This window comes from Bolinopsis microptera, chromosome 6 (genome assembly GCF_026151205.1).
Source record: "Bolinopsis microptera isolate Bmic1 chromosome 6, MBARI_Bmic_1.0, whole genome shotgun sequence".
NCBI classification, from domain to species: domain Eukaryota; kingdom Metazoa; phylum Ctenophora; class Tentaculata; order Lobata; family Bolinopsidae; genus Bolinopsis; species Bolinopsis microptera.
The window spans coordinates 2,911,219-2,938,256 of NC_087077.1; the positions used below are offsets into that span (position 1 = coordinate 2,911,219).

Below are 27,038 nucleotides of genomic sequence, written 5' to 3' on the forward strand. Positions count from 1 at the left end.
GACCCTGACCCTGACCCTGACCCTGACCCTGACCCTGACCCTGACCCTGACCCTGACCCTGACCCTGACCCTGACCCTGACCCTGACCCTGACCCTGACCCTGACCCTGACCCTGACCCTGACCCTGACCCTGACCCTGTACCTGACCCTGACCCTGACCCCGACCCTGACCCTGACCCTGACCCTGACCCTGACCCTGACCCTGACCCTGACCCTGACCCTGACCCTGACCCTGACCCTGACCCTGACCCTGACCCTGACCCTGACCCTGACCCTGTACCTGACCCTGACCCTGACCCCGACCCTGACCCTGACCCTGACCCTGACCCTGACCCTGACCCTGACCCTGACCCTGACCCTGTACCTGACCCTGACCCTGACCCCGACCCTGACCCTAACCGAACCTTAACCCTAACCCGATCAATTGACCCTAGTGTAATCACATGGGGGGGGGGGGGGGGGTCAATTGTCGTACTAAGCCAACTAAGGCAATTCTAAATTTATACATTATTTGTTGTGTTAAACCCGGCAAGCGTGGGTGGGCGACAATTGACCCCCCAACAATTGACCCCCCGACAATTGACCCCCCGACAATTGACCACCCGACAATATAATTTAATGTAACTAACCCTGACCCTGACCCTGACCCTGACCCTGACCCTGACCCTGACCCTGACCCTGACCCTGACCCTGACCCTGACCCTGACCCTGACCCTGACCCTGACCCTGACCCTGACCCTGACCCTGACCCTGACCCTGACCCTGACCCTGACCCTGACCCTGACCCTGACCCTGACCCTGACCCTGTACCTGACCCTGACCCTGACCCCGACCCTGACCCTGACCCTGACCCTGACCCTGACCCTGACCCTGACCCTGACCCTGACCCTGTACCTGACCCTGACCCTGACCCCGACCCTGACCCTAACCGAACCTTAACCCTAACCCGATCAATTGACCCTAGTGTAATCACATGGGGGGGGGGGGGGTCAATTGTCGTACTAAGCCCTAGATTTCGCGACAATTGACCCCAGTGTAATTACATAGGGGGTCAATTGTCGGGGGGTCGATTGTCGGGGGGTCAATTGTCGCGGTACCAGCAAGGGTGTACTATAAGGATTAAGGTTACGTTATATATGTATACTACCACCCGTATTCACACTCAAAATTGAGTTTCGTCAGTTTCCGATACGAGATTGGGACGGGTCCTATAAACAAACAAACAAACATATATATATATCATGTATATACTACGCAGTTTTGTTTTTTTTGCGGTTTTCTGTTTACAAATTTGCTGTACATACAAAAATCAAGGCAGATGCGTAATCATACTATTTACAAAATATAACCGCAGCTACATTTTGCTTCTGCTCCGGAAAATTTCAGAGATGGAAAGCGTATCTTCTTAGTTTTGGCAAACTGGTCCTATTTATTTCTGCGGATTTATCTGTATTTAATTGGGAGGGCGCATGAACATGGTAAAATGAAAATTATGCAGTTAGCTTTGCATCGGTAATCCCGCCGTTGGGCGCGGTGTGGCGCGGCGCGTGACAACTGATAAGGTCAGTAAGTCACGTACGTACGTACGCTAATTTTAATCGCTATAATCTTATCTTTACTTGGATATAATACTTTTTTACAAACCCATAACACAGGAGATACAATCTAACAATCGAGCTTACTTTGCAGGGCTCCCCATTGAGAGACTTGCTTTTGGCTGAAAACTGTACGGTCACCACTTGTCACAGTAAAACAGTCGATCTTAGCGCAGAGGTAAACAACTTTATTCAATCTGCAACTTTTTCGTCTAACAACTTGATTCTATTCAAAATGGGTCCCAATTCCATTATTTATCTACAGTACGACTTAACTTTTTATTGATCAAGTTTATCTGGAAGCCGTGCTAATGGAAGAATTTTATTCGAAACTTTCTTGTCAATACAACTTATTATATATTAGCATGATTCATTGTGTTTGAAAACATGTGATTCCAGACGAGATCAGCGGATATATTGGTGGTGGGAGTTGGAAAGCCAGGGCTAGTTACCGGTGATATGGTGAAGCCGGGTGCTGTTATTATTGACTGTGGTATCAACTACAGCGAGGAGAAAAACGGCAAGAGAAAACCGGGTTAGTATTTTCGTTAAAATTCATTGCTTAATCAATTACAACTACAATAATATTAGAATATGATATAGATTTCATTCCTTCATCAGAGCTATTTTCAACAGCAAGGAAGTGATTAGTGATTATGGGAGAAATTGTCTGGATTCTTGCTCTGAGAACTGAAAATGAAATTATATTCTCTCAACCCAATTAATACTTAACAACCTCGAACTTTCCATCATTACAACATTTCAAATTCACAACGACCTGATATCGCCCCGAAACTTCAGTATTCATTTAGACTTTTTTCTTTTCCAGCAGTCAGGATGGCTCCTCTTGTGAACCTCTGCCAGGGTCTGTGCCTCTCTAGCGTACCTCTTCTTCTCCTCACTCGACAGTTTCCTCCACTTCTCCCCCAACAGTATGCTTATGTCCCTGTTATCTCTCCCTGGGTGCAATCTCGTCAGTTCCAACCTGTACTTCTTAGCGAACAACATGAACGAGTTCATCGGTCGTTTAACTCTGATTGAAGAGGAGTTTGTGCTGTCAGCTGACTCTAGAGATATCTCCTCCTGGAAGAGAACAGGTTGGCACAAGTCCCCTGGGCAAAGAAACAGAAAGACGTGAACTCCGTATCTTGCAGCGGCTATTGAGGGTCTCAGGGCGCACCAACCCTTGTCCCTAACATAGAACAGTGCTGACTGACTGACACGTGCGGTCACTGTTACCCCTGAACTATCCCGGAAGTCCGTCAGGACGGAGTCCGTCTCGTACTGACAGAAGGAAAAGGTCAGAGGTTCGTCTCGACGAGGAACATCCGATACATCCTCCCACTGGTGACCTGGAGTCAGGATCTTTGTGTCAGCAGAAAAACACATCCACACTGTTTTGGGGAGAAGTATTTTGCCAGCTTTGTTCGTTTTCTCTTTAGGTGATTTCTCGTGTTTAATTCACGACACGTGTTGTTAGACTGGAGTTTATCTGTTAGGAAGCTGTTGTTGATATTACTGTTGTCGGTACTGCTGGTACTGCAGCTGCCGTAAGTAATCCTATGGTTTACTTCATATCCCCCCATTCCAACTGAACCTGATTCTATAAACACAGGTATGTTCGCATTCCTCAAATCCACTGAGTCATCTGTTGGTCGTGAGCCTGAGGGGAGGACCATGTTGTGGTTTATCCTGGGAACGAGAAATGTGCTGAAAATACCTTCACCACTAAGATACGACACACTAAAGCATTCCGACATTCCTGACGCGCTGTCCAGATCACATCTAGCTCCATTTCCCATCGTATCTTCAATCTCGCGTCTCCGCTTTCCGTTCATTACTTGAAGTAACGATGAAGTGAAAAATAAAGCAAAACGCTAGTAGTCTACAGAAAAATTGTAACTCCTGCCACGACTACAAGACAATGGTACTGATATGAGATATATAGCGGGGGTGGTGGTGGCTCGACCAGTTATTTAAAACACACTCCTCCTAACTACCGACCAACTTCACATGTTAACAAGATACTTCCGGAATAACTGCGACACGTGCGCGGTGCACTGCTGGGATCTTCTCGTCTACGATGAAAATATGTTAAAATAGTTGCCTGCGGGTCATTCCCATTGGATGACATGTGAATAGTGCGTGAAGGCTGGTAACTTTGTATGGGAAATGTTTAAACTATGTTTAAAACGCGTCCAAGTATTTCATTCTGCTGCTAATGCAGTGCTTAACGATTGTCTCTAATTCCAGATTACAGTGCGATCTACTTTGAAAAATGTGGCCCAACTTAACTAATGTTCCAGCTGTGATTGTAGCTGCGCTTTGGCAAGTAGACCTCAATAGAAATGAATCATTTCAGTGATACTTCTCAACGTGCTTCACGTGAACTGTAGCTCGTTTCTAACAATGGACACGTGACAGATGAGCTAGTTGAGTCTCATGTTCACCACTCCAATCTGCCGTTTACTTTTACTCCTCGAAACGTGACTTAGACTCACGGCTCTGTGTACGGTAGATTTTGTCTACGACGGAAATAATTAAGATAAGGAGTGAAGACTTTAATTCCGAATTTTGAAGGAAAAAATAATTATCTTAAGCATCTTCTGGTTGAGTTCTAAAACATTTGCAATTAGTATACGGGGAAAAGGTGGTTTTAAACGCATGATAAGGCTTCTGCAACTTCGGTACAATTAAAATTTTATGTTTTAAACAATGATTTAGATTCAAAATATAATAGAGAAACTTGATGAAAAATACCATTGCAGTCGGTGACGTGGATTACGAGAGCGTGAGTAAAGTGGCTGGATTTATAACGCCTGTCCCCTGGAGGTAAGTTGTAAGATCTTATGAAACCTTCTGAGCATAATAATATACTGCTGAGTACTGACTACTGAGGCATGGGTAATATTCTGAGTAAGAACTGCTAGAACATTCTGAGCTTTTGCTACCATTATTTTCGGGCTGAAATCTCTGCCATCGAGGTTTGGTTACACGATGGTTTACCGTAACTCTAGCACTGTTTTCCGAACCCAGTCCTTGAAACCTTATTAGAAAGGGCAACGCTTTTATTAATTTAATGCATGAAAAACGATCGATTTTAATAAAATAAAAACGAAAAAAACATCGCCGATGAGACAGTAAACACGTTAAATCCTGTAAAATAATGTTACAGGAGTTGGTCCGATGACAGTTGCGATGCTGATGGAGAACACAGTGGGGTGTGCTGAGAAGCTGAGTCGGACATCTTCCTCCTGGATCTGAAATATCTTGCTCTCAGGAGAATCAATCCTGTTCCGAGGTGTGGTGGAGCTGTTAAAGGAGTGAATTTAGCAAATGTTCATGTTTCGTTGTTGAACTGATTTTATCGTCGATCATTAAAGTCGACAGTGGATAGTGATACAAAAATCAGAGATAATTTTGATAAAATCTCGTTCGAAAAAATATGTTGAGCCGGTGCATGAGATAATCGAAACATCAACCCGGCAACATCATATATTTCAGTGACAGCGAGATTTCGCTGGCCCAAACCCCGAACAAGATCAAGAACATAGCACGTGATATTGGCATACCCGACAACATGGTGGAGTTATACGGGGAGTATAAAGCTAAGGTTTCTACACCTTTTTCTTGGACAGTCCCATGAACCAATATTGATTAAATCTAATATTTACTTACAAAATGAATTGGTTTTTTATTATAAAAGCCCATTTTTTTCCCATATCCAAAAAATTTTTAATTTCCTACATTCTCAATTTTTTCGTTTTCTGTGGCCCGCTCGCTTCGCTCGCATAAAAAGTCTTTGTATTCGCGCGCCTGATACACACATTGAAGACGTGATGTGTATATGCTACTGCTTGCCAATACAGATATCGGGTGACACTGTAGACATATCCGGTTTCATAGACTAGATAAGTAGATAGTAAAATGTTAATAAAGTAATAATGACAACTATTTATGTCGTGTACGCGAAAATGCCCCAATAATTAACATCTGGTTAGTGGTTACTTGATGCACAGATTTTGTAGCTAATAGCAACAAACTTTGGTCTGTGAAACGAAATTTGATAGACTGGATCAGTGGATCCCTGACTGAAGACATTTAAATAACGGTCCAGCAACTTTTAGTCTGCTCTTTCACTTAAATTCCTACTGAAATATTATCGAAAATTCTCAGAGTTGGCTCTCGAATTTCCTACTTTTTGTCAAAAATTTCCTACTTTTAAAAATTTCCTACATTCTTAGAATGCGAGAATGCGGGTTTTTGGATATGGGATTTTTTACCCCAACGCAATATTCCTGGGTTTCAGATTAAGCTTGGATTGCTGGACTCCAAACAGGTCAAACAGGTCAAACAGGGGAACTACGTTCTGGTTTGTGGGTGAGTTTTACAATAAGCCTCGTGTTTACACTTGTCGGGTTCGGAACCCTTACAAATATGAAGTGACACATTGTGTGTTCTGTTAGTTTGAAAATTGAAATTTTTAAATTCCAGAGTTCGAACACCATAAAATGCTGTTTACAATTCTTCATTTTGTGATGCTCCATACAAGTACAGTAAAATCCCGATTTACCGTACACTTAAAAATATAGAAAGTTTTTTAAATCTGGAAAAGGGAAGAAGTACAGTAAATGGGGATTAAACCGTAGCTTCCACTCCAGGATAACCCCCACACCACTGGGGGAAGGTAAGAGCACGACGACAATAGGACTCGCTCAGTCACTATCTGCTCACCTTCACAAGCAGACCATAGCTTGTATCAGACAGCCGAGCATGGGTCCTACCTTCGGTATCAAGGGCGGAGCTGCTGGAGGGGGTTACTCACAGGTGCTCTATTTTTAAATTTTGTAACATTCCTTGACTTTTGATAATTCTGTTGTTTTTTTTTGTACTTTTTCCTAGTCAATCGGTTCGAACAATATTCAGATAATTTCAAAAGTGGTAATTGTCTAGCTATAAGGTTAGACTTAGCTATAAGGTTAGACTTATACAACTTTTGATAATTCTATTTTGATAATTCTATTTGAAAAAAATTTTAGTTTTAATTATTAGTAAGATCCAGGTCATGCCGATGGATGAGTTCAACATGCATTTAACTGGAGATATTCACGCTATTGCTACTGCTCATAACCTTGTTGGTAAGGGTGAACTATGCTAATTGATATTTAATTAATTGATCGTCTAATTAACATGGCGAATGGTAAACCTTCGTAAAAAATAAGTTTTCAAATTAATCTTAATTTATCAACTGAATAATTTCCATTTAATTTCAAAAGTAACAACCCCTAAATTTTCAGCCGCAGCAATAGACACTAGAATATTCCACGAGGCTACCCAAACTGACGAGGCACTGTTCAAGAGACTGTGCCCTCCCGGCAAACCCCTCCCTCAGGTTATGATAAGGAGACTAGACAAACTTGGGATAACCGGGAAAACTCCCGAGGAGATGGCCCCTGAAGATAGGGTCAGGTTTGCTAGGTACGGTCATTATCATTAATTGTAGGTTTTTGTTGGCCCAGTTGGATTTGAATGTAATTAATATCTGCTGAAAAAAAGTGAGTTTTAGAGATACAATCTCAACAATGTTGCACTAACCTCACGAGCTTTCGTCAAATAACCATAAAATCAAGCAAATATCTAATTGACGATCAATTAGCCAAACTGAAAGCTGTATTCCAATTCTCAGACTGAACATAGATCCGGGCACGATAATGTGGAACAGAGTACTCGATATGAACGACAGGTTTCTCAGGAAGGCAACTATTGGGCAGAGTCCCACTGAGAAAGGGATGGCTAGAGAGGTTAGTTAATAAAGTATTGAGTTTTGTAAATCAATTACCAGAGCAGATTATTTTACAATTGCCCGATGCCCGTAACTCGGATGATATTAGGTGTGACATTTTAGAAAAATAACACATCCTGAAGAGCGGAGCAGTTTTTTCAGTTTTACACACCAATGTCCAGGGTGTTTGCCGGGGGGGGGGGGGGGGGGGGGCGATGATTGTAAGCTTGCTATTTATTTCAATTTGAAAAGATCCCAAAACCACTAAATTACCAAACTTTCAGACGAAGTGGGACATAACTGTGGCCAGTGAAATCATGGCCGTCCTGGCTCTTGCCACTGATCTGAGCGATCTTAAATCCAGGTACGAACATTTTAATGTTTTACGATTTTTAATCCAATATCAAATATTTTTGCGTCCAGAAATTTATTGACACACGCTTATAGAGTTACACCTTTATAAAAAAATATCATGCGTAACACCTTTATGTAACACTGTTTGTAACACCGTGCCCATGTAACACCGTGCCCGGCCCATGTAACACCTTCTTCCAGGATTGGTAAGATAGTGGTAGCATACTCAGTGGACAATGTGCCAGTAACAGTGGATGACTTGGGGGTGACCGGGGCAAGTACTGCTCTCATGAGGGAGGCTCTGAAACCAAATCTCATGCAAACACTCGAGGTAATTATTAATTTATTTTATATCTTTTAGGTGCAACTTTTATTTTGTGTATTTGGGAGTTTGTTTTTTGTTGTAGATTATTTCAGATTCGCAAGATCTTGATATTCAACCCTGAGGGTTGATGAGTCCTCTTATAGTCAAGTTACGACCAGATAAGTGCATTTTTATGGCCAAATTCAATAAATGCGATAATAAAACTATTATTTAGAAAACTTTTTAATGAACTATCTAATCGAATACAGAAAGTGGAAACATAGATTTTCAGAATTAAAATGATGTATAAATTCACCTGTTCAGCCCAATTTCTATGCTATGGACAAACTTAGTTTTTAAAAATGGAATCAGAACGCAGTAAATTGCTCAGTCCCTCCGAGGAATTTAATAAAATTTTGCTAATTATAGCATTCTATATATAATTTGCGTGTCATATTAGTTTTCATCCACCTTAAATGCCCTAAGATTATGATATCAAGGAAGATCATGCCCTTAAATGTATCCATTGTGAAATCAATAGCTATTGCTATTCTTAAAAAATATCCCAACTAAATTACGCGGTTAAACCATGCGTATAAGTTCCGCTTCAGTCCACATTCCACAATAACTATGTCCCCTGAATTCCCGTTGTTGCAGAGCAGTGCTGTAGTCATCTGCAGTTAGCTGTAGTCATCTGGAATACCTCCGCTTCCACAGTTCGTTTTGTCCGTGACATAGTCCAGAAGTTCTATGACTTCCTTCGTCATAGTTACTCCCACCAACTTGTCTGAAATAGTTTTCAATATTTAATCATGGGAGCCAAGTTACATAAGGATAACATTGACTCACGTTTCGGCCTCAACTATTTTTCCCCAGGAAAAGGACGCGCGCGTGTTACTGTTAGGCTAGACAACTTCTGGCGAAGGAGAAAATAAGTTACGAAGGGATAAAATTTGTTAAGTCATTTGAAGAGAAAGTACGTTCAGTTATTTGGAAAGAAATTATGGCTATACTTAGTAGCCTACTCAAGTGGCCAGTTAAAATATATTTCCAGTTACCACTAATCCCCTCCCAGATACTCGTCAATCTGTCTGCCATGTCCCGGGTAAATGTTTCGTTGAAATAATTCTCAGAATACAGTATTGACCAGGGCCTGTCCTCATCACGGTCTATGTGGGCAGATAGTTTGATGAATTCGTCTGTTATCCTGATGCCCACAAGTCTCTCTGAAATTATTAGTTTTGTCATTATGCTAGTTGTGTTATGAATTGTACATGATGTTTCCTGTTGCTTGGCATGCGTAGTAATGAGTTAAATTATTCTGGACTTATTCTTTTAATAATACCAATCTCAAAATTAAACTAAACAATATGATTGTGACGACTTTTCTTCCAATAACCTGCTATGTCATCCCAAGTCGAATGAAGAAGTTGCGAGTGTTCCGCGGCGAAGGTCTGGTTCAGGAACTGGTCCGAGAGGAAGATCTGCCAGTCCCAGGTCCGGTTCTTCAAGGCTGTTTCCTCTTCTAGCTCAGTCAGAGTTGAGTTTAGTCTTCTCTGGGTCTCCTCTAACTCCGCGAGAGTAGAATTTAGGTCCGTCGACAGCTTTTCTTCTATCCTTCCTTTTTCTGCCCGAGTCTCCGTCAGCTCACGAGCTGTTTCGGTCAGCTTTCTCTCTGCACTGGCCAGTTTTTCACTCTTTTCTACAGTTTCTTCGAATACCGACTCAAGGCAATTTTCCAAGTATACATCGGTGATTGTCCCGCTCCTTCTTTGGTTAAGCAAATCTTCCCACCTTATCACTCTAGAAGATTCGTGCACGTCTACCTCTATATTGCACATTCCAAGCTCCATCATGCTACCTATCTCACTGGAGGACAGCTCCTTTGCATACACATTCAGATAGGCCATTTCCCCTGCAAAGTCATGGCTGCTACTAGTTCCATGCCATTTTCCTATACTAAGTTCGCCTCCAGTTCTCAATGACCTGCCTGCTGCTGTTCGCTTTGTCCCTAACAGAACTCCATTTACATAATATTTGTAATCCCTCGATTCCAAACTCCACGTCACGCATACAAAGTGCCAAGTTCCTCTCGGAACGGAGTGCTTGCTTTGCCAGTGTTGACATGAGCCAAAGATACATGAGTAACTTCCATCAGCCAGTATTAACAGCTCTCTGTTGGAGTAATGACTGAAGAATGCGCGGTGGGGGAAGGCCCGATGTCCTTAATCCACGCACAAACTGATATGGCACTGGTTAAACGACTCCAATCAGGACTATACTGGATAAAGCTATTAGGAGCAAACTTCAGAGCTTTAGCCCTACTTAAACTTGCTGTGTCTCCAAGAGACGGTGCGATGAAGAGGGCGACGATGCTAAATAACTGGAACATGATTCAAAAGCTTTAACGAATTGTAAGGGGATGAGTTAGAAATAGTAGCTCTCAGAAGAATCAGTTCGCGTTACCTTGTCCGCGTTACCTTGTCCTGAGGGACTCTGCAGAATATTATTAAATTTGCGTTTTGGTAATTACAGATAAGAACATAATATTACCCCTGATTATTACTGGAAGGGAGCGAGACAAATTGAAAACGGGTAGATTTATCGGAAATAAATATTAAAATATTACTGTTCATTGCCCTAACGGTGTCTTAAATTCATTAATTTCGGTCATTTTTACTACAGAGGAGATAATATTACCCCTTAAAGCCTTAACATGACCGGTATTATAACAGAAGGAGGAAACACCATCAGAATTGGTTCAGCTCCAAAGAAATAATCACTCCACCTTATCAGATTTTTATAATTTTAACGGGAATTCAATATGTGACGTTCGTACGATTTTGGCTAGCATCCCGCTAATTAATCACGATTAATTAGCGCTGCGTCAATTAAAGAGAAGTAGTGTTATTTGATTTAGACTCTATATGAAGGTGAAATTTATAACAGTATCAAAGTACAGAGTAATTGTAAAGTTCTATAAAATTGTTGCTTCGTTATACGGGGCTCTGGATCATTTCATTAATTTGTATTTTGTGTTGTTGCAGATACGAACAAATGACCTTTGAAGATAACTGGTTGATTCATGGCAGGATGCGGAATCATTTAAAATAGATCAACGTACCAGGGAATTCTTATCGTTCCAAATTTCCTGGGAATTGGTGATAAACGAAACTTTAATAAGCAATTTACGTAAATATAAGATACAATTTAATATACATTGTAATGGTAAATACGCAGAATCAATAGTGATGATACATATTATGTTTAAAAATTTGTAAAAACTCTCAAATATGGAATTGATGGTTTTTCACATGACAAAGAGGCATGGGCCAGCAAAAGATGTTTCTAAAACAACTGATAACTACGACTGATCTCGTGAAGAAGTATTATTCAGCATTAGAGTATTTAAAAACTTAACTTATAACTTATATCTGAGTTAAGTTAAATCTCTTCATCTACTTGTCTCTGTCTTCTTAGCACAACAAAGTATATAAAATTATCGTGCTACCATTTTATTATATCTAATAAATCACTGTTCCCAACATCTCCTTGTCATCCTGAACCTGCTGATACTTCTTGTTCCCACTCAACACCTCCACATCATGCGGTGTCTCCGGAACCCTAATCCTGTCGGTCGTGTCAGGCAGGAAGAACACCGCCACCCCACACAAGAGCGTCATCCCGGCAAACATACCCAGAGGTACCCGTCTGTCCGTGATGTCGTAGAGCAGACTGGTATAAGTACCGATGAAGCTGCCCATTCGAGCACAGCTGGAGCTCAGAGACATGACCATGCCGCGGTGAGAAGTGGGCGCCAGTTCCCATGTAAGGATGTAGATGACTGCAAGCGCAGCAGATATGGAGATGTTGCCCAGGAGGCAGGCCACGAACTCCAGGGTCCACTTATCGTTGATCTGTACGTCAGGCATGGCAAGGAAATTGGACAGAATACCGCACATGAGGAAGAAGAGCATCGCTTTCTTTCTTCCTATCACTCTACACGTGGGTATGCTCAGAGAGAAAGCCAGGACTTGACCCAAGTAGCGAATATGTAGCTGACGTAGATGTTATCTGATATCTTATTAAACCCAAAGGAGAAACCGTGGAACAGGTTAGCCACTACAAACCAGGTTGCCGTGCACAACAAGGCCTGCTTCAACATGGTTGGGTACTTTTTGAAGTCCTTGATCTGCTCCCAGAAGTTCTGCACTCGTGAAGTGTAGGTGAGGTTCACTGTGTCTAGCGAGGTCTCGTTGTTGCAGATACGAGAGAACGCTTCCAGGGTTCTCTTTGCCTCTTCTTCCCTTCCACGAACTAAAGAAAATCTCGGAGATATGGGATAGATCAGCAGTGGAGCGATCAGGATAAAGTTGAGGATACCGAGTGTAAGGAAAATGTAGTTCCACACTGGGATAAGATACGTGATCAATACAGTTAGCAAGTAACCAAAAGACCAGCAGATAAGGGTGAGGGCGCCGATAGAGGTCCTCAGAGTGGTTGGTGCGAACTCGACAACCCAACAGTACACACCAGTAAAGTTTATAAACTGACCGAACCCTTGGAAGATCCTGATAGCGAGCATACCCTCATAGATCGGTATCCAGGTTCCCACTAAAGTAGCCGATGCTGCTATGACAGACCCGAATATTGCACCATTCCTTCTTCCAACTCTGTCGAATATAGCAGTAGATGACAGCAAGCCAAAACACGCTCCGATGAAGAAGAGGCTGGAAGCAACTGACAGTTTAGCTTCTGTATCACAGTAGAAACCCCAGTCAATTGAGAAGGATGTCCGCTCACTGGTCCACATGAAATCTGTATCAGCCTTCAAATTGTTGTCACACATGGTATTGTAACTGTAGAAAGTTTCGGAGGCATTACTTTGGACTTGAAGGTCATTACACTTGTCGGAGACACAAGCCCAATCAGTGTAGGGTATAAAGCCAGTGAAGATGGTGATGTAAGTCTCCGCGGCGGTCACGTACACACTGCCTACAGCCGAGATGAATACTAACACCAACTTGAGGTTTATGCCCGTGAACATTTTATCAACAGTCTGGTCTATAGTTAGAGGTTCTACTGTAGCTGCCTTGTCAGTGTCTGGGTCTTCTTTTCCTGCATCGTCGAGTTTCTCCCATGATCCCATTCCTGAAGTGTTTTTTTGTCGAGTTGGCTTTTTCAGCTGCCTTTATTTATTGTTCGGGCTAGGACAATTTAAAAAATAACAGTTAAAAGACTGAAAATTATATTGGGATTATATTATTCACAAAAAATAACTATTAGTAGTATTAGTACTCAGAGTCATGAACTAGAATTAGGTTATTTTCCAACATAAGATAAAAACAGAACGAAATATTAGTGACAACTGATTCAAAAATGGCTTATGCTAAAATCGTTTTATCAATGGACTAATGAAGCGAACCGATCTTAAAAATGAAATCCTCTTACGTCTTTCAATTGCGCAGAAACGTCAGCATCAGAATTGTTTAAATTGCAAAAAAACTCATCAGTCTAATATATAATATATAATATATATAAACGGGGTTTATTTTTAGATTCCACGTAGTATTGTGTAATGTGTAGTATTAATACCAGTTAAGTACAGTATAACCCCGATTTACCGCGGCCATCCCCTTCCCCAAATAGGGTTAACATGTATAATGTAAACAAACAAAACCCCGATTCACCGCGCGAACCCTGATTTACCGCGGATGTTTCCTTCCCCCCAAACTCCCGGTAAATTGGTGTTTTACTGTATTATCTTAACAGCTAGCAGATAGCATGTCCATTGGACGCTTAATATTGGGTGCACCTCATTCTGGCCTCATCGCCTCTCTCCGCTCATGTTGATTATATTACATAGATTTCTTAATATGGATTCATTTCATGGGTTCATTTCATGGGCGTCAAAACATTTTAAAATCAAACTTATTTATTTTCTGTTTTTGACACCACTTGGGAAGTCGTAATTTGGGGTCTAAAATCACTATTTTAGGTTGAATATTCATTTTTTCCTTTCCATTTTAAAAGTGAAAGCAAACAGCACAATTATGATAAAGGCAAAAAAACTGCATTAAAATTCAATAATATGGTTCATCGCTATTATAAAATTAAGTCGAGATAATGGTGTCAGTAAAATGGCAACCGATATATAATTAGAAATTAGAAACAAAAAGTAAAAAAGTTTGAAAATTAAATTATTCACACAAACTCAATAATCAAACAAAAAATAAAAGGAAGGATTTCAGGATGAACACTGATTATGGAGACTTCAAAAAGCACAGCTTGCTTTTAGGAAATCTTTCACGAAATAAGTTGTAAGTAAACTTTCTAGTCTCTAGAATATGGAAATATATAAATACCGTCTCGCTTTATATACAGTAAGATGAGTAAAGATTTGAAGTGGAACTTCGAGTTCCGGTCTGCAGAAAGGTATGAAACGTCACGACAAATTTTATAAGTTTAGATCTTATCAGATGTTAACATTTTAACGGGAACGTTATTTTAACTTTATAATTATCTGATATTAAAATGTTGTCTCAGAGAGAATTAACAAAGTTTATCACAAAATAAAGTCGAGATAATGGTGTCAGTAAAGTGGCAACCGATATATAATTAGAAATTAGAAACAAAAAGTCAATAAGTTTTTAAAATAAATTATTCAAACAAACTCAATAATCAAACAAAAATAAAAGGAAGGATTTCAAGATAAACACTGATTATGGAGACTTCAAAAATCACAGCTTGCTTTTAGGAAATCTTTCACGAAATAAGTTGTAAATAAACTTTCTAGTCTCTAGAATATGGAAATATATAAATACCGTCTCTCTTTATATACAGTAAGATGAGTAAAGATTTGAAGTGGAACTTTGAGTTCCGGTCTGCAGAAAGGGGCGAAACAGTGCAGACAGTATAGTATGGAGACTAATTTTAGCTGATTAAATCTAATCAGATTTTTAAACGTTTTACCGGAATTTTATCATAATTTTATAATTGTTTGACATTATAATTTTATTTTAACGGGATTTCGATATGTGACGTACGATTTTGGCTACCATTCTGCCAATAGATTAGTTGTTTAGTAATTAGAGTGGAATAGTATACTTTAATTTAGACTCAATTAAGGTGAAATTTTTAACAGTATTAAAGTACAGAGTAATTGTTAAATTCTAAAAATGTTGCCTAATTAAACGGGGATCTGGATCATTTCATTAATTATGTATTTATGCAATCACATATACGAACTAGGCTATCCACTCCGATAATCGTAACCGATAATTATATCCGATAATTCGGCAATAAAAGTTATCTGTTTATCTAGATAAAATATAATTTTATACAGTGAAATGTTAAAGAAATTTTAGTGAATTTTCAAGGAAATTTTAGTGGTTTTGCTTCTCCCTGTTCCCAAGTAATCCTGGAAACGGGTACCAGTATGTTACTGTTAACAGGAGTCAGGAATGGCACTCAATTAAATTCTAGAAGTGTTCTGGGGCGATTCACAAGATTTCATACTGATAATGGATAGCCTAATACGAACAAATGACCTGTTAACGAGTTTGTTTATTACAAGTAGTGTTGTGTAATATTAATACCAGTCAATAATTACGTTAATGAGTAGAGATTTGAAGTGGAACTTCGAGTTCCGGTCTTCAGAAAGGGATGAAACGGCACAACACACTTTATCAGTTTAGATGTCATCAGATTTTAAAATTTTAACGGGAATGTTATTATAACTTTATAATTATTTGATATTAAAATCTTATTTTAACGGGATCTGAGAGAGGTTAACAGAGTGCTAAGGTAACAGATGGGCAAATTGCCAACAGATAAAATGACTTATGACACGTCTGGCGAGAATCGAGATCATCAGGAATGTTGAACCTAAAAACAGGCACTGGACAGTCTTTATAGCTGGGATCTTGACCTGACCGAGAGTCGAGAGAGTCTAATTTATCTTATCGTAGGATGGTTGGTGTCGGACGACTTTAGGGCCAGAACCTGTATCTCTGGTCGGCATGGATGGAGGTAGATAGTTGACAGGATGATATTGGTCACGGCGTAGGAATTTGGGTAGAAATCGGCTTAAATTTGGGGCATAATGATGTGTACAATCACTGTACACTGTACATTCGAATAGGTAGTAATTATGGATGGGAGACTTTATTGTTTGAGTAATTGTGTGTACTCGCCATTATTGGTATTAACTATTAATTAAGCATACTGAGGCATGCACCTATGCAGCATACTGAGGCATGCACTATGCAGCATACTTACATAACTATGAAGATAATTAGTTTATTTATAGGAGGAAGCGAGATTATTTAGAATAGTTAAACATACCTTAATTCCCAAAAATTTGGGCGACCAAAAATTTGAGCGGGCCTCTCGCCCAAATTTTTTGCAGACCAAATTAATTGCATAAATCTTTTCCGTCTGCTAAATTTTTTGCTAACCAAACTTTTGGCATTTGGCCTGTGGCCCTGAAATCTATAGAAAGATGGATTTTTCTTCATATCCAAGTGAAATAATATTTGAAATTTTTGTTTTCTAATCTGTCATTCATGGCTTGACCAAGTAAACAGGCTTATATTTTAAATGAATAGAAATAACTGGAATTAGACTTCAAGACCTTTGGTCTGAGTTTACAGTAGTTCGCTACACACAATTATGTTTCCCCCAAAGCTAAGCGTATGTGCCGCTTAGTTTGATAGATCATGATGTAAACCTTCTAATTTTCTTCCAAACCTTTCGACCATCTGGTGAGGCGTCATAATGATAATTGTATGTGAGAGGGGTATGATAAGATATGCTGAGTGTAAGTAGACTAAACTATCTGATTGAGAGACTAAATATCACTATTGTATATCTATCATTTTGTACTGTGCCATCATCACTGTATTTTTTAGTAGTTACTGGGCAGATCGTAAATTTCATAATGTGAAACAACTCAGACTACCACCTACATGCTTAAAATTGAAAGCAAAATGACTGGAATAATAAGGAATAATAATGAACTAAGGAAAATATCTAACTGAAATTTTAGTGGAAAATCGTTCATTTTTCGAAGAATTTGTGCCCAAATTTTCGGTCGCCCAAATGAGTTCAAATTTTCTGCCCAAATTTTTCGGGCTCAAATAAATTGTGCTCAATATAATGGCACACAAATTTTTGGGAACTAAGGTACCAGGGATTTCTTTCGCTCCAATTTTTCCTGTGATGTGGTGATAAAATAAACAATAATACGCAATTTTTAATTGATAAGTTAAATTGATAAGCTAAAACTACGTCAATATAAGATAAATATACGACAGAAAATATCTAAAATGATCTACTATCTTGATCTGTACTAATAATCCCAAAATGTGTGTTGTGTGTGTTGTGTGTGTGTGTTATGCGTGTGTGTGTGTGTGTGTGTGTGTGTGTGTGTGTGTGTGGGTGTGTGGGTGTGTGTGTGTGTGTGTGTGTGTGTGTGTGTGTGTGTGTGTGTGTGTGTGTGTGTGTGTGTGTGTGTGTGTGTGTGTGTGTGTGTGTGTGTGTGTGTGTGTGTGTGTGTGTGTGTGTGTGTGTGTGTGTGTGTGTGTGTGTGTGTGTGTGTGTGTGTGTGTGTGTGTGTGTGTGTGTGTGTGTGTGTGTGTGTGTGTGTATGTGTGTGTGTGTGTGTGTGTGTGTGTGTGTGTGTGTGTGTGTGTGTGTGTGTGTGTGTGTGTGTGTGTGTGTGTGTGTGTGTGTGTGTGTGTGTGTGTGTGTGTGTTGTGTGTGTAAGTGGTTTAATTGATGGTTTTGAACCCCAAATGTGATACTAAAGTATAGATTACTATTGGATACGTGAGGGGCCCATAATTAAATGTTCTCTTATGCGGCCGGTTTCAACTGAGCGTGTTCATACTCTTGCACCGTTTTAACTTTTGCACTGTTTATACTTTTGTATTTCAAATGCGATAATGAAGTCCCGGCCGTATGCAAGGGTTGCACTATAGTATTCAATATTTACATATCTAATGAATCACTGTTCACAACATCTCCTTCTCATCCTGAACCTGCTGATACTTCTTGTTCCCAGTCAACACCTCCACATCATGCGGTGTCTCCGGAACCCTCCTGTCGGTCGTGTCGGACAGGAAGAACACCGCCACCCCACACACGATCGTCATCCCGGCAAACATACCCAGAGGTACCCGTCTGTCCGTGATGTCGTATAGCAGACTGGTATAAGTACCGATGAAGCTGCCCACTCGGGCACAGCTGGAGCTCAGAGACATGACCATGCCGCGATGGGAGGTCGGTGCCAGCTCGCACGTGTAGATGTAGATGACTGCAAACGCAGCGGAGATAGCAATGCTACCCAGGAGGCAGGCCACGAACTCCAGGGTCCACTTATCGTTGATCTGTACGTCAGGCATGGCAAGGAAATTGGACAGAATACCGCAGACGAGGAAGAAGAGCATCGCCTTCTTTCTCCCCATCACTCTACACGCGGGTATGGTCAGGGAAAAGGCCAGGACTTTACCCAGCGCAGCAAACAGGTAGCTGACATAGAGGTTATCTGATATTTTACCCCACCCAAAGGAGAAACCGTAGAACAGGTTAGCCACTACAAACCAGGTTATCATGCACAGCAAGGTCTCCTTCAACATGGTTGGGTACTTTTTGAAGTCCTTGATCTGCTCCCAGTAGTTCTGCACTCGTGAAGTGTAGGTGAGGTTCACTGTGTCTAGCGAGGTCTCGTTGTTGCAGATACGAGAGAACGCTTCCAGGGTTCTCTTTGCCTCTTCTTCCCTTCCACGAACTAAAGAAAATCTTGGAGATATGGGATAGATCAGCAGTGGAGCGATCAGGATAAAGTTGAGGATACCGAGTGTAAGGAAAATGTAGTTCCACACTGGGATGAGATAACTGATCAATACAGTAAGCAAGTAACCCAAAGACCAGCATATAAGGACGAGGGCGCTGATAGAGGTCCTCAGAGTGGTTGGTGCGAACTCGACAACCCAACAGTACACACCAGTAAAGTTTATAAACTGACCGAACCCTTGAAAGATCCTGATAGCGAGCATGCCCTCATAAGACGGTATCCAGGTTCCCACTACAGTAGCCGATGCTGCTATGACAGACCCAAATATTGCACCATTCCTTCTTCCAACTCTGTCGAATATAGCAGTAGATGACAGCAAGCCTATACATGCTCCAATGAAAAAGAAGCTGGAAGCAACTGATAGTTTAGCTTCTGTATCACAGTAGAAACCCCAGTCAATTGAGAAGGATGTCCGCTCACTGGTCCACATGAAATCTGTATCAGCTTTCAAATTGTTGTCACACATGGTATTGTAACTGAAGAAAGTTTCGGAGGCATTACTTTGGACTTGAAGGTCATTACACTTGTCGGAGACACAAGCCCAATCAGTGTAGGGTATAAAGCCGGTGAAGATGGTGATGTAAGTCTCCGCGGCGGTCACGTACACACTGCCTACAGCCGAGATGAATACTAACACCAACTTGAGGTTTATGCCTGTGAACATTTTATCAACGGTCTGGTCTATAGTTAGAGGTTCTACTGTAGCTGCCTTGTCAGTGTCTGGGTCTTCTTTTCCTGCATCGTCGAGTTTCTCCCATGATCCCATTTCTGAAGTGTTTTTTGTTGGCTTTTTCAGTTGCCTTTATTTATTGTTCGGGCTATGATAATTACGTCATTATCAAGAATGTTTGTATAAAAATGTTGACAATTCCAGAAATAGCAATTAAAAGAGGAGAAATTCTATAATTCGCAAGGAGAACTATTAGTAGTAGTAGTACTCCAGAGTCATTAGGTTATTTTCCAACATAAGATAAATCAGAACAAGCTACGAGTGACGACTAACTCAAGAATGGCTATGCTGAAATTGTTATATCAATGGAGCGAACCGATCTTAACAATTAAAACTCGTATTTCAATTGCACAATAATCAGTTGAAATGGTAAACTTGAAGATGGTATTATCAGTGGCAAAGGGTAGCGTGGAGCACCTAACCTAGACTTAGACAATTTTACAACCAGTTCTTATCGTTAGGGAGTTGAAAACTAAGCAACTATCACTGTTTAGGTTCAATGAAAATGAAGGGAGACTCTAAGATTAACAGTTAATCTTTGAGTCTGTTAATTTAACTGTAAAATGTCCATCCATTGCAATTTTTTAATATCATTTCTGCAGCACTAATTCAATTTTTACACTCCTGTGTCTATGCAGGTCCCGTCCATTTATAAATGAAATCTGATAGGGTTGATCTGATATGATCAAAGCATTGGTTTAATCTGTATCTGTATAACGACGCTTTAAAGATTTTGCAAACCTTTGAGAGATTGGATGATAGGGTTTATGAGACACCATATATTCAATATTTTGTAACATGAAAAGTATATGTCTCTAGAGTTTTACTACAGTTGTCATTAAAGTTAAACGAAATCGTCTGAAAGCTGATTGGGATTCGGTGAAACGTAATTAGGGATTCTCGTACGCCCGAAATCTCATCAGACACTCCAAGATCACAAAACTCACGTGGCCTAACTAGATCATACAATATCTATCTAAGTTTTATTAGTCCTTACTCTTACAGTGTAGCATGTGCAAATAAATTTACCAGCCGTGTATAGTCTGTTGGGAACTGTCATGATTACGGCAATTAATAATTTTGTTTCATAACTGTCAATCGTACTATGTCTTAATCAATCGTACTATGTCTTTAAGTATCAACAGTATCAACAGTAAGCTTAATTAACAATTAATCTAACACACTGTTACACACTCTTACACACTCTAACAGGTATGTTAAGTTAAGAGTCAAACACGTGTTGTAGCTAGGTTGCTAAATTGTGAAAAAAGATATTAATATTTGCCACTGCAGAATAAATCGCAAAACAAGAAAATAGCATTTTATCCAAACTACCACTACCAATAACAAGTAATTCTGTAAGTAATGTTAAAGGCGAAAGACTTAGTACAGAGTCCAGAATTCGGTCGGAATCCCCGTAGTAACACGCACAATCAAATATCCTGGACTCTCTTAGCAGACTAAAGATGTAAATTGTAAACCGGTGACAAAATGTATGTTTTACGTCTTTACACCGCTCGGAAGAGAGGCTGAAGCTACTTGTGACATTTTAGGCAAACAGTTGGTAAATAAACAAAACACTGAACTTCACATTATTATGGTATGGCCTCTCCTTTGAGCACCTTTATCATACTGCACAGTTTCAAATTGAACCAATCTGCACTTCAGTGTGAAATGTCCTAATAAATAGTGCACATAATCTCAGTGTACATATAGCTGCTATACTGCGTACTAAATTGTGTGCATTAGTAAATATGGTGTACATAGTTAATAATAAATAATAAAAACGTTCATCGTAACCCACAAATCATTTAGATTTTGGAAAGGTAGGATTTACTACTCAATACTGACTAAAAGGGCAAAATCAGAACTATTCGCCGATATCATTATTAAGAGCTCTCTTCCTATTCAGATATTTTCATAGTCAGTCACTCTCTTCATATTCAGATATCATAGTCTTGCTCTAATTATTCGTCGCGAGATTACTGTCCCCTCAGGTAGGTAATATCTTATCTTATCTTATCTTATGAGGATTCGTTGCGACGCAACAAGGCCATCGAATGAGTCGACCACCTTTGTTATTTTACTTCGGCATTACCTGCATTACAATGTAAACCAGCACTTTCAAGGAAGAGCTTTACAAGAATCCGAAGGATCGTTCCTAAGGCCAGCAACGGTTAAGGCACTATGCCACACTTTCTTCGCCCGAGGCTTCGCTGTGTTGATCAAGCACAGCTCCTCATTTAACCCTCACACCCGATTTCTCGAGCATTCGGCTGAGTGAACCGTGGGGCTACATAGACCACTCGGGATCCTTAGCAGAGCGTCAACGACGCTCACCCCACGACTAGGCAGGCAGTGGGATTCGAACTCGCAATCTTACGATTACAAATCCGATGATCAACCAACTACGCTCCCTGGCCGTTTAATACCTCAAGAAGCAAAGATAGTCCTCCTCCTTTTGCTGGAAACGTGCTCCATAACACCCTCAGCAGATATTTTACAACCAACAGACAGCTCCCTTCCCTCTGATAGTTCGGACTGTTTTCTACTGCCCTGTACTGACTGTCTCCTACTTGCTGGGGCCTCGTTTTCACAATCGTCCAGTATCGTTGAAACTCTCCTCATAAACCCAATGTTGCTCATCCTCAACAAAATAGGCGAGCTCTGATCCCTGAAACCTGTGGGAGGGTCGAAACAAGAGTTGGGCTGGAGACGGATCCTGCTGGAGAAGTTGCCGTTGGTGATGAGACAAGATCTGGGGTTAGGTTGAAGAGAGGGCCGGGAGAGGGAGCAGTATTCTGGAGGTGCGGGGCTAGGAGGGGTGACCAGGTGGGTTGGGGTGAGGGTTCTAGTTATCGTGTGTTTCACTGCAACTGAGAGGTATGTCTGGAACCTACTGTTTCTCCTGGGGTTAGGTTCGGGGTTAGTTTAAACTTGCACCAACAGAAACCGGATAAAAGGTAAAATGAATAAGAAAACTAATTACTAATATTAGTAACTAATTACTAACGCGATGAGTATGACCGGGTTCAGAGCAGAGTTGATAAAGTGACTGAGGGTGTGGGAGGTGAAGAAGAGAATCTCGTCTGTCCTCAGCGCCGTGTCATCGTGAAGCATGTCACTATAAATCCACTGGTGAATTGTTATTTCATTAGGGGGATATATATAATATGGTTGTAATATTGTTTAATTGAAATTTAACGTATTTTTCAATGATTTATGGTGTTGTTCAGTCAATTTGAGAGTTGCAGTTCCACATCCGATTGGTAGGTGGAACTGGGCAACTGCGTAAATGAACTTCCATGGGAACGTACGGACAGGACTGAAATCGCAGCCTGTATATTTTAACTCCTATAATGCAGTTAGATCCGGTCATGTATAAAGTACTTACTACTCTTACACTCTTAGTAGTTAAAATAGGAGTTGTAAACCTTGGCACTATATAGCGGTATGGACTGGTGGCGGACTGGCATCAGTATGAAGGAGATAAGAGGAGATAAGAAGAAGCAGATCCTTCACGTATTACGTGACATTTTCCAAGCTCTCTACTTATTATACATGGCTTACATTATATGTACACGATCCTTAAGTCGTCATTATACATTCAAAAGGTTGAATAAGAACCAACCTACTAATTAAGTACACAATTGGTTAATTAATTAATTAATATATTAATTAGTTAATCACTTCATGTTCCTACCTCATGACAGTAATAGTGAGCGAGGAAGGCCAGGTTGAAGACAAGGAAGATGACAGTGATGATAACAATTGTGATCGCACTCTTGTCCCTTTTCCTCAGAGACCTGTATCTCATTAGGGTCGTGCACGTCAGAATACCTATAGAATGTATTCGTGAGATTTAAGGAATTTTTCCGATTGCATCTGTAAAATATTTGAATTTTTTGGATCTATGCTGGCATCTGAAACTTTGACAGTCAGTCGAATTTTTGTACACTGGTCTTAGAGCTCGTTCAGATTCATAAAAGTCGGGTTTTGTTCTGGAAATAGCATAGGCTGTAATAATCCTATTAGCCATTCAACGAATTATCAGTATTATATCACCAAAATGGCACGTTTCAGAAATATTACTTATTATCAGCTCCTTTCACTCATTGGCCCAGTCTTCTCACATGACCACTAGATGCTTAGTGCTTACAAGGTTCCAGCTTACTTTAAGTTTGATATAAGTGCAGATAAAATTTTTTAATTAAAAACTTCGTTTTCTGTCTTGAACCATCCTTGAAACCCCCTGAACCCTTAGATTTGTAGACTACAGTATGAGAGTTCACATTTAACCAACCCTTGCAGATTTAATTATCTATGCACACTTTCAGAAACACGTTTATAGATTACATGTTTTTCGGGGTACAGAGTGACTGTGTCCACCGTCGGGAAAAACACTGCCAAGTTTATTCATAATATTACCCCATTCTATAAATTATCTCCATGTCTAATTCGATAAACCTGACCACACATAAACCGCGCAACTCACCTCCTGCTAATACCGGAACAGTTGGGAGAGCGTAAGGAATGCCGTAGAAGAGAATAGTAGTTAGCAAGTGGGGGTGAGCTACTGGAACGCAGATAAAATACGGGTTATCACACGAGACCATGTCGATGGAGAAGTAGGCCAGGCTTATAGCGATCAGGCTGCCGTAGTAGGAGAGGACAGAGGCGAGGATAGCGCTGTACCGGGGCTGGTAGAACACAGCCCTCACCTGGATTGTCTGGGTGATGCACATGGTACAGGTGATGAAGACGGAGGCTCTACAGCTCACGAAGTAGAGGAAGCTGTAGATTTTGGCAAAGAGAGAGGGCGAGAGTGCTGTGAACGTGTTTTCTAGTCCTTCAACTAGCTGGGTTTTGATCATGACGTAGCTCACCCCTGATTTAGGAAAGAAATATCAATTAAAATGTTTGCTCAATGATAAAATAAGAGAATGAAGTAGAAGTTCATATATTAATGAACAATTTACAGATATCTGATATTCATATACTACGATTAACATAATGTTGACATATATTTGATTAGAGCGGGTTGTCGAAGGAATTTATATAAGTATGTAACTTAAAAACCGAAGCCAAAAAGGTTCAACAACTGAAAGATTTGGATTCTGATGGGAAGTGAAGCACAATTTTTTGGCACGTGTCAGAGAATCTGCGGTTTAAGCTAATTGAAGCTAATTGGTTAATTGCAGTCTCTTATACATAATATTCTGCACCTCACCACTAGAACTCTACCTGCAGCTGATGCTCCGACAACAAGGTCTGTAACAGTAAGTAAGAGGTATAGCATCGGGGCTGTGTCCTTCCTTCTCGGTATGTAGTAGCATACCAGGATACTGTTACCTGAGCACGTGATGGTTTTATAGAGTGAAACCCGGAGTTTTACCGGAGTTTTACCGGAGTTTTACCGGAGTTTTACCGGAGTTTTACCGGAGTTTTGGGGATTAACTAATGACAGTGTTCTGATGAGGGTCAGCTTTCTTAGTTAGGTACTCGAAACATAAACTTGTTATAAAAACCTGCTACTTCAAATCTCCAAATTTCTGCTGTAGTGATCAAGTTAACTATAGATTAACAAGGAAAATATTTTAAAATGCTGTCGCGAGGACACGAATAAACCTACCGATGATGGCAGTAAAGCAGGCGAGGACAGTGAGAAGGGTGAGGGCAGCATACGCCAGGGTCAGGTGGTTAGAGTGGGGCCCACCCCCACCAATGTGGGACCCACCCCCACCAGTGTGGTGGAGGTGTGTGCTGTTACCGTAGACGTGGTAATCCGACATTATAGCTGTGGGGTGTGGGGTATGTTCAGGAGTCAGGACGTTACAGAAGCAATTGATTTAATGTTGTCCAACTATGTAGTCTAACTTTCCTCGCGTCCTAAGATGGCGTTTCTCTTGTATTGTCTGTTCTATTGTCTCAGATATACAGTAAAACCCCGATTTACCTATTTCTTTCCCCCAAATACGGCCTAATATGTATAATATATTGTGAACATAAAGAACCCGATTACCGCGGTTGTTTCCTTTCCCCAAACTCCGCGGTAAATCGGGGTTTTACTGTATATCATATAATATGGTTGTGAAACTGTTTGCAGAGAATTCGAAAAGAGACTGGGTTTAGGAAGGCAACTGAAAACATCGTGCAACGAAAATGAAATCTTATGAAGTTACCGATAGCGAAATAGCGAAAATAGCGAAAAGAAATGAGTGTTACAAATACTAATAGAGGCCTTCTGTAATCATATAAGCGAAAATTCGAAACTAACGAGGCGACTGAATATTTCAAGTTCTGGGTGAAAATATCTCGACTATAATAAAGGAACGTGGCCTGTGTTACAATCTATTGGTCTGGTGAACGTGTCTAGGCTATAATATATTACCACATTTTGCATCATCAATGAAAATTATGTTATGTAGGTAATGTAGCAATGGCGCATACTCTTGGATCTACCTAGTCAATAACGAATCATCTTTCATCGCCTACAGTCAGTAAGAATTAGCTGTCGATGGTGATCGCTTAACATTTTTGGCCACGTTTTTAATTCCTATACCAGTTCACATATATCATCCAGACAAATTCCAGTGTCTTAAAATAGCGGCCAGTTTTAACACGCGTTATTTTAATGTTCAACACGCCCTCCCCACTTCTCACCCTCTTATTCCTTTTAGGGTAGCCTCACTTCTCACCCTCTTATTCCCTTTAGGGTAGCCCCACTTCTCACCCTCTTATTCCCTTTAGGGTAGCCTCACTTCTCACCCTCTTATTCCCTTTAGGGTAGCCTCACTTCTCACCCTCTTATTCCCTTTAGGGTATCCTCACTTCTCACCCTCTTATTCCCTTTAGGGTAGCCTCACTTCTCACCCTCTTATTCCCTTTAGGGTAGCCTCACTTCTCACCCTCTTATTCTATTTAGGGTAGCCCCACTTCTCACCCTCTTATTCCCTTCAGGGTAGCCTCACTTCTCACCCTCTTATTCCCTTTAGGGTATCCTCACTTCTCACCCTCTTATTCCCTTTAGGGTAGCCTCACTTCTCACCCTCTTATTCCCTTTAGGGTAGCCTCACTTCTCACCCTCTTATTCCCTTTAGGGTATCCTCACTTCTCACCCTCTTATTCCCTTTAGGGTAGCCTCACTTCTCACCCTCTTATTCCCTTTAGGGTATCCTCACTTCTCACCCTCTTATTCCCTTTAGGGTAGCCTCACTTCTCACCCTCTTATTCCCTTTAGGGTATCCTCACTTCTCACCCTCTTATTCCCTTTAGGGTAGCCTCACTTCTCACCCTCTTATTCCCTTTAGGGTAGCTTCACTTCTCACCCTCTTATTCCCTTTAGGGTATCCTCACTTTTCACCCTCTTATTCCCTTTAGGGTATCCTCACTTCTCACCCTCTTATTCCCTTTAG

General features: G+C 40.7%; 5 protein-coding genes across 5 annotated transcripts in view; 2 read left to right on the forward strand and 3 right to left on the reverse strand.

Moving 5' to 3' along the window:
- The window catches only part of LOC134816245 (C-1-tetrahydrofolate synthase, cytoplasmic-like), a 59,159-nt gene that overhangs the window by 23,883 nt on the left and 8,238 nt on the right, over positions 1-27,038 (forward strand). Inside the window, 13 exon segments of the mRNA XM_063825001.1 lie at positions 1,690-1,773; positions 1,995-2,130; positions 4,364-4,423; positions 4,768-4,851; positions 4,854-4,896; positions 5,100-5,208; positions 5,905-5,975; positions 6,257-6,422; positions 6,658-6,733; positions 6,893-7,073; positions 7,282-7,396; positions 7,662-7,741; positions 7,933-8,062. Of these exon segments, the coding sequence (XP_063681071.1) occupies positions 1,690-1,773; positions 1,995-2,130; positions 4,364-4,423; positions 4,768-4,851; positions 4,854-4,896; positions 5,100-5,208; positions 5,905-5,975; positions 6,257-6,422; positions 6,658-6,733; positions 6,893-7,073; positions 7,282-7,396; positions 7,662-7,741; positions 7,933-8,062 (1,335 nt within the window).
- Positions 1-27,038, forward strand: part of LOC134816240 (uncharacterized) — a 96,841-nt gene that overhangs the window by 22,281 nt on the left and 47,522 nt on the right. The window lies entirely within an intron of this gene.
- Positions 2,400-3,433, reverse strand: LOC134816790 (uncharacterized). Its single transcript, XM_063825783.1, has 2 exons — positions 3,316-3,433; positions 2,400-3,031 (listed from the first exon to the last, which is right to left on the reverse strand). Exons 1-2 carry the CDS (start codon positions 3,431-3,433, stop codon positions 2,400-2,402), a joined length of 750 nt encoding a protein of 249 aa, XP_063681853.1.
- On the reverse strand, positions 8,287-10,539 carry LOC134816774 (uncharacterized). Its single transcript, XM_063825765.1, has 4 exons — positions 9,761-10,539; positions 9,435-9,730; positions 9,094-9,261; positions 8,287-8,822 (listed from the first exon to the last, which is right to left on the reverse strand). Exons 1-4 carry the CDS (start codon positions 9,943-9,945, stop codon positions 8,716-8,718), a joined length of 756 nt encoding a protein of 251 aa, XP_063681835.1. The 5' UTR covers positions 9,946-10,539; the 3' UTR covers positions 8,287-8,715.
- Positions 17,965-19,344, reverse strand: LOC134816239 (organic cation transporter protein-like). Its single transcript, XM_063824994.1, has one exon. It carries the CDS (start codon positions 19,321-19,323, stop codon positions 18,052-18,054), a length of 1,272 nt encoding a protein of 423 aa, XP_063681064.1. The 5' UTR covers positions 19,324-19,344; the 3' UTR covers positions 17,965-18,051.